At 43.7% G+C, this 7,694-nt stretch overlaps 2 protein-coding genes across 5 annotated transcripts in view; both read right to left on the bottom strand.

Annotated features, from left to right (window-relative positions):
• The window catches only part of sdsl (serine dehydratase-like), a 20,450-nt gene extending 19,592 nt beyond the window's left edge, over window positions 1–858 (bottom strand). Inside the window, exon 1 of the mRNA XM_019893854.1 lies at window positions 681–858. The gene's annotated coding sequence lies outside the window, so the exon portion shown is untranslated. The remainder of the gene's footprint in view (window positions 1–680) is intronic.
• A 5,335-nt stretch (window positions 859–6,193) lies between these two features.
• LOC109530230 (apoptosis-stimulating of p53 protein 1-like) overlaps window positions 6,194–7,694 on the bottom strand; it is a 75,581-nt gene continuing 74,080 nt past the window's right edge. For all 4 annotated transcript variants that reach the window (XM_019893838.1, XM_019893840.1, XM_019893839.1 and 1 more), the window contains one exon: window positions 6,194–7,158. In XM_019893838.1, the coding sequence (XP_019749397.1) occupies window positions 7,117–7,158 (42 nt within the window). In that variant the 3' untranslated portion in view covers window positions 6,194–7,116. The remainder of the gene's footprint in view (window positions 7,159–7,694) is intronic.

The raw sequence follows: 7,694 nt of genomic DNA, 5'->3' as shown, positions 1-7,694 counted from the left end.
ATATATATATATATGTATATATATATAAATGGGGAGGGTTTAACCAAGGGGCCACTTAAAGCGTGGTCGCAGGGCTTCAGTTGCCCATCGTTACTCAAGCCTCATCCTGGCAGTGGCAGTTAGTGGGACAGTAATGCTTGTCATTACTATTATTATTCGTTGTCTCTTAATTTTTTATAACCACAATTTCGCTACGTCTACACTAAACAGTGTTAATAAAGGCGTTCTATTGTATTTTGTTCACTCATTCTACTCAGCACTTAGTTACAGTTGTGATTTTTTGTTGTCTGTCAAAAAAGTTAAGGTTCAAAGAAGGCGTGCACGCCCCTGTCACTACTCGGACACGCATGCACCGTGAAACTGCCAATGGCTCATTCAATCAAATGTGGTGAGTTGATCGCTTCGCTGACACTTGACACAAATGTAGTAGCATTCATTTACAAAGTAATTTACGTTTACTGGACGTGATGCCAGCATACAGCGAGTACATTTGAGAGTTCGATGCTGTCATTGCGAGCGGAGGTTCGCATGCCGCCGGCCCCCAAATAGTTAAAGACGTTTAATTTCGATTTACTATCAATCGCCATGATATGCTGTGTTTTGGATTCAACCAAATCGGCCGGCGTAAAAGACCGCGAGAGACTGTGAGTAACATTGCTGTCAAGATGGCGGCAGATTACCGTAACGATACAGTATTTACAATCGCTGTGGCGGCTGGCTTGACTTCAACTTTGCGTTGTGGCGGCTGGTTTGACAGCGGTCAATGCACCATCTGCGACCGAGACAAGATGTTGGGGGAGAAACACACACACACACCCAGGCGCACGCACAGACACACACTCATACGCGCGTGCCTTGTGATTTGCGCGTGCGCAGAAGGTTAGAAGCTTTTGATCATTAACTACGGCAAATACAATCGAACAAATACCGCGTCAGAGCAAAGTGAGTCAGACGTTTCCGACCTTCGAGTCTGATTGCCGAGTCCCCACTCGTAAATGGCGTGTACTGTATACCACTTTCCAGTTTACGAGCCTCCAGCCGTTGAATCCACCTATTGAGCCGCTTCATTCCACGTTTGTATTATGAACACATCATCATTTGCTCTGGAGCAGAAAGAATGGTATGAGATGAGTGTAACCGAACCGCTGAACCACCGATGACATCGGCCATCATCAGACCAAGGATTTGCGACCCATGATTAAGTAGTGTGTAAAAGGCATCTGACTGGACCCCAACCACATCGGACATGTTGACCATTTAGCTACTCTTTCTGGTTATCGAATTGGGGCATACACCCAAAATGCTTTCATTTTGGAACATCAACAAATTATGTAAGGCCACGGTGTAGAAAGAACGCATCAATCACCCTGATTGCAAAGCCATGGTTGCGTTGTGGCCGCAGGGACAGTGGACTCAGGGCACCTCCGATGTTGGGATTTGCTCCAGAATCTCCCTCGTGACCCCCAGTTTCCATCTCTGCGCCCATCTGACAGAACCAGTATCGACGAAGTCCGGAGCCTGCGTAGGGCATCCCGGAGAGGAATGCTGGGCTGAAGAGGGCCAGGATTCTGGAGTCCTTGTCGTCATCCTGAAATACACTCATTTTGCCAGTAGAGAAAGCTGTGGGAAAGTATTGCATGGCGCACGACCTCAGACGTACGAAGTCGAATGTCACCACACCTACTGTTCCGGTCCTAAACACGTTTACAGCTCTCACTGTGCTAGATTACACACAGACATTTTTTACGGTCACTGACTTGGCAAATACTTTCTTTTGCTTGCTGCTTGCAGGAGAGATGCGGAACATTTTTTCATTCACCTATGACGGCGGGCAGTTGCGATACACACAACTGCCTCCAAGCTTTTTGTTGTCACCTGAAATTTTCAACTCACAACACATGGTGGAATGGCTTACGTAACTTGGGCAGCATTCACAATGTCGTCTCCGAGACACAGCCATCTGGAAAAAATGTTGGCTCTGCCACACGGCACATACATACACGAAGACACCAACATGGCAGACACTATCCAGGAGGATCACCATGAATGTGCTGCGTGAAGAATGGAACAGTCCACTTGCCACACTTGCAAGGTATTCAGTAGCCAGATGCTGAGATCACATTGTACACAGACGGTTGCTGTTTCAGACATCCCAAGAGTAGGGGTTTGCAAGCAGCCTGAGCAGTAGTACAGCAACATGGTCAGGATTGGCTGCAGTTAGTGAGGCAGAGATAATGGAGGGGAAGCAATGGGACAAGTGGACTGAATTGAGAGCAGTGATAAGAGCGCTTGAAAATTGTCAACATTTTTACAGACTCGGGCGTAAATTTGTGGTGTTACACATGTGGAGCTGACTCCGTGGTTTTGAGGGTCGGCTTCCTGACCATGACAGGGACCCCAATCAAACATCAGAATGAGATTATTCGGTTGCGGAAAGCATTGATGAAATATCACAAGATGGCGGTAATCAAGTGTAAAGGGCACAGCAAAGGAACAGGTGGGTCGAACAGAGAAATTAGGTCGCCGATGTCGTGGCAAAACAGACAGCTGCAGACCACCCAGGGTGCCAAATGGTAAATGTAGAAGTGGGATTTGTCACGTTGTTCCCAAAAGGCGTGTTAGAAACACTGTTTGAGGATCAAAAGCGTGCATCGCCCAAAGAGAGAACTGCCTGAAGGTGAGCAAAGCCTACCAGGGTGCCACAGGCTTGTGGCATCACCCAGATGGACGCCCTATTAACTTGGCAGGCAGGTTTTGTGTCCTGGTGGAGGAAGCCCATGGGGCGGCCCACGTGGGTAAGGCACAGATGACAGACACACTCACTCACACATTGGTGGCATCCAGATATGCACAGCATGATCGAGAGTATTAACAAATGCGATGTGTGCCAGCTATACAATGTTTGGCCAACCATGAGACCTCTCCAGGGGACTTTTCTGCTGCCTCATCTCCCTGGAGAGGAAATTCAGATCAATGAAATGGTGACTCGAGTTCAAGGTCAGCAATACCTGTTGATAATTGTTGATGTCTACACTTGCTGGCCAGAGGACTACCACTGCAAAAGGCAAGATGCAGCCTCCTTCGTTAAGGTATTGGCTACCCACATTCCGACTCATTGCTTTCCGAGACGTGTTGGTTCTGGCATTGGCTGGCATTTCGAGAATGAACATCTGCAAAAAGTAGAAGCCGTAATTCATTTGAAACACACTTTTGGAACTATGAATCACCACCAGTCTCAGGACAAGAGGGAGGGTATGAACCAAAATTTGTAGTCTACCATGAGACCTCTCCAGGGGACTTTTCTGCTGCCTCATCTCCCTGGAGAGGAAATTCAGATCAATGAAATGGTGACTCGAGTTCAAGGTCAGCAATACCTGTTGATAATTGTTGATGTCTACACTTGCTGGCCAGAGGACTACCACTGCAAAAGGCAAGATGCAGCCTCCTTCGTTAAGGTATTGGCTACCCACATTCCGACTCATTGCTTTCCGAGACGTGTTGGTTCTGGCATTGGCTGGCATTTCGAGAATGAACATCTGCAAAAAGTAGAAGCCGTAATTCATTTGAAACACACTTTTGGAACTATGAATCACCACCAGTCTCAGGACAAGAGGGAGGGTATGAACCAAAATTTGTAGTCTAAAATCGCTCAGATTATGATTGGAACCAAACTGAAATGGAGGCTGTTCCACTCGCATTGATGGTTGATTGGAGCTCCGTAGACTCGCACACACAGTTTATGCCATTTGACTTCATTCGAGGGCAGCAATTCCCCGTTGCCACTGCAGTGGCCATTGTACATGGTCTAGCCCTAGATTATATCTTGGGCACTACACGTACGCATTTATCAATTTCACGTATGATGAGCTATAAACTTGTCCCCCACAGATCCTACTGCAAAGCCTTTGGACCTGCTGATTGATGGCTGATCTTTACTACTTGTGGTTGCGTGGTTAATCATCTGAAATTTACACTTGGCCTTGAGTTCCTCCTTGAACATATTGAAGCATTGATCCTGTATTCAGAAGTACAAGATAAACTATCCAAGGATTCTACAGTGAAATATAGTTTTGAACCATGGTAAAAACATTTTCTAAATTAATTATTTTGTTGTCCTATGTTTAAAACACGGCTATATGAACATTTCAGCGTTCTACCTAAAATATAATAATGTGGAAACGGTGAATATGAAATCGACACAGCTTTAATATCGATTTTTTTTTCAAAATTACAGTTTCACCAATAGATGTCGCTCTTGCCCTATGAACCTCTCAAAAATGCCGGCATAGTCGTTGCATATTAAAAAACTTTGTCATGGAACATTCTATATAATTTTCATAACGTAATAAATGTGCCGGTGTTTACGAGATGTATTGGGAAAGAAATCGAACTATTGACCGAACCGTGGAAACCAGGTTTTTCAGATTATTGCATGACTGAAGTACATTTAAACGCATCATCTAAACGTGACTGTGGTTATTGTGGTCATCTAAAAATGTCTGTAACAAAATAAACAATTGTTATTTAAAACATTGATCTCGCTCTTTTTTACTTTTTATATTTTTTGGCGCCGCCGACTCTTGGTGCCTTTTCGACCACGTGTCCAGATATCCAAAAATAAAATTATGCTAAATTAGCGATTTGAGCATAATGGAGCAAACCACTCACGAATGACATAGGGGGGTTGCGGAGCACAAAAGGAAGAGTGACGAGAAGTCAGCACAGGAGAATCATCGTTTTTTGTGTAATTAAGCCTGTGTTAGTTTTGTATTACGTATTTACAAAACGTTATTATAAATATTCGATTCTTTATGGTTGTAATTCCTATTGTTATACATTTTTTACGAGTTTGATTTTTTGGGTGGCCCCGCAGGTTCTTGGTGCCCTACCCTCAGTGCGTGATCTGCTTATGCGACGCGCTGTGCCTGTGTCAGCTGAAATGCTGTGACAGGTTAATTGACTTCGCATGCCTTAAAAAACTTCAAATTCATTTAAAGACAATTGTCACTCAAATTTTGTTTACAGTAACCGCATTCAAGAGGAGTTTTAATTATCGAATGTAGAAAAATAGGCTAAGTGAAAGGGGGATGCCCTGCGGTTGGCTGGCAACCGGTTCAGGGTGTGCTCGCCTACTGCCCGAAGACAGCTGGGACATGATCCAGCACGCCCGCGCCTATTATAATGTTTCGAAAATACCAGTTTTCATGCGGGTCAAATCAAATTATTTTGTTGTATTTATCCACCACACCTTAAAGGCCGGGCGGCCCGGTAGTCCAGTGGTTAGCACGTCGACTTCACAGTGCAGAGGTGCCGGGTTCGAATCCAGCTCCGGCCTCCCTGTGTGGAGTTTGCATGTTCTCCCCGGGCCTGCGTGGGTTTTCTCCGGGTACTCCGGTTTCCTCCCACATTCCAAAAACATGCATGGTAGGCTGATTGAACACTCTAAATTGTCCGTAGGTGTGAGTGTGAGCATGGATGGTTGTTCGTCTCTGTGTGCCCTGCGATTGGCTGGCAACCAATTCAGGGTGTCCCCCGCCGACTGCCCGGAGACGGCTGGGATAGGCTCCAGCTCCCCCCGCGACCCTAGTGAGGATCAAGCGGTTCGGAAAATGAATGAATGAACACCTTAAAGGCCGGTCTCTGAAAATGTTGTCTGACATTGCGTCCGTGGGGCATAAAAGGTTTGGGGACCACTGCCCTACGGTAGGTAAAACTGCAAATTTGAATGTGATCTTATGTTGCGGGCAACCTCAGCTACACGTGTGCAATAATCACGTTGTCAAATCAGCATCCTGTGAGGTGAATGGATTATCTGGGCAAAGGAGAGGTGTCAACACAGATTTAGACAGGATTGTAAACGATATGTGAAGGAAATGAACCTTTTGTAGATGTGAAGAAAGTCTTTCAGTTCAGCCCGTGAAAAATGAGAGCAAAATTGTTGCAGTTCTTTAATTTAAACTGCAGAGTATACATGCAGAGCATCGTTATGAACTTGAATTAATGAAGAGAAAAAAATGTATCACTGCATGTTTGGTTCATTTCTGCTTTCTCAGGGAAGCCCAATATGTTGGCTCAATTTTGGGGATACCAAGTGAAATCATTTCTCAAGTTCCTCACTATTGTGCAACATTCTAAACGTACAGAGCTCACTGATGTTGAAATAGTCCACATTAAAGCACTTCATGATGCTGGATAGGTGATTGAATAATACAATTTAATAGAAGGTCCATCATTAAAGCAAGAAAACATTTTTTTCTGTTACCATACACTTCACAGAGATGTGGTATTACATGTTTTCCCAACATATGTGGGAGAAAAAAAAACTCTTGACTCAGAGTCTTATAATTTGTTTAGTATTGTCCCGGTATTCGCAATGCTGTAAGAAAAAAAAACACGAACAAATTCATCTGTTTGTCAAATGAACTGCAACTCCAAACTCTCGAAATGTATTTTGGTTTTACAAATCTGTCTTCAAAACACTCTCAACCACATTCTTATTTTCCTTTGGTTCTTCATCTCCTCAGTAGTCTCTGCAAAGTTCGGGGGCAGATACGCGAGTTAACATTGTAGTGTGTTGGGTCCCTTTTATCATGCTCTGTGTGGCAACCCTCAGTGCATGCTTGTTGGAGAAAAATCTTAATTTCCTTTTTAGAACTGCTTCAACTGCAACCTCAGAACCAACAATGTCTCACCTTCGTTAAAGTCAACCAAATATTTGCATTCATCCACCCCGGCACATTGTGAATCATCACATCCACGTCACCCTTGTCACAAACATTCCTCCATATGTTACATTTACACATACAGGCAAAAAAAAAGGTTACGGACTATATACTGTGAAGCTCACAGAATGATAATAACGGTAGCCACTTGGGAGTTTATAATTCTGGGAAAACTGTACAAAAATAGTCATTTTAAAATGACAAAATATCAACTCTCCATTGAAACACCATCCAAAAATGTTAACCTAACGTGTAAGTGTTCAGGGACAGTTGGGTAATTTTTTTTTTCTCATCTAATTTGAATCTCGACTGCATAGCTCCACCTAAAGCACACATTGCTTTCTCTCCTTGATGTGCTTGCCGATGAATGTGCACAAGGATGTTGATCTGAGCTTCAGGCCAGGGAACGTTGTCTGGGTTTGATCCTTGGATATAGCTGGAGACAAACACAGCGAGTGAATATGATGATAGACTGCACAACAATAAATGCACTACATACTGCAAAAAAAGCCAACACCAGATGGACATCTTCAACTCTGAACTGTTCCAGGGTCATTCCATAAATAAATAAGGTGAATTTTTCAGTATAAAGACTTCTAAGGCAGGGGTGCCCATTACGTCAATCCTGATCTACCGGTAGATCTAGGACTCGTCCCAATTAGATCCGAAAGGTGTAGAAGAGAAAAAAAAAATAAAACATTTGTGTGTCTTTGAACATGTTAGTAATATATTTTTGTGTTAATGCACACTGCACCCTAATCATCCTATCAGTCTCATTTTCCCAAAGAAAGATTTTAAAAATAAAATAAAATAAAGCATATAAATCTATAACCTACGGTGGCGCGTGACTACGTCAGCAGAAGTTGTTAACACTCAGCAGTTTGCAATTGCAGCTTGTGATCAGAGCTGTTGTGCTATATCTTTGATCGTCATTATTCTCATTCAGAGTTTTCTTCGTGTGCAATTCACCGA

This window comes from Hippocampus comes, unplaced genomic scaffold (genome assembly GCF_001891065.2).
Source record: "Hippocampus comes isolate QL1 unplaced genomic scaffold, H_comes_QL1_v1.1 scaffold221, whole genome shotgun sequence".
Classification (NCBI taxonomy): domain Eukaryota; kingdom Metazoa; phylum Chordata; class Actinopteri; order Syngnathiformes; family Syngnathidae; genus Hippocampus; species Hippocampus comes.
The sequence above is the reverse complement of the archived record's forward strand: the minus strand, read 5'-3'. Positions and strand labels throughout refer to the sequence as shown.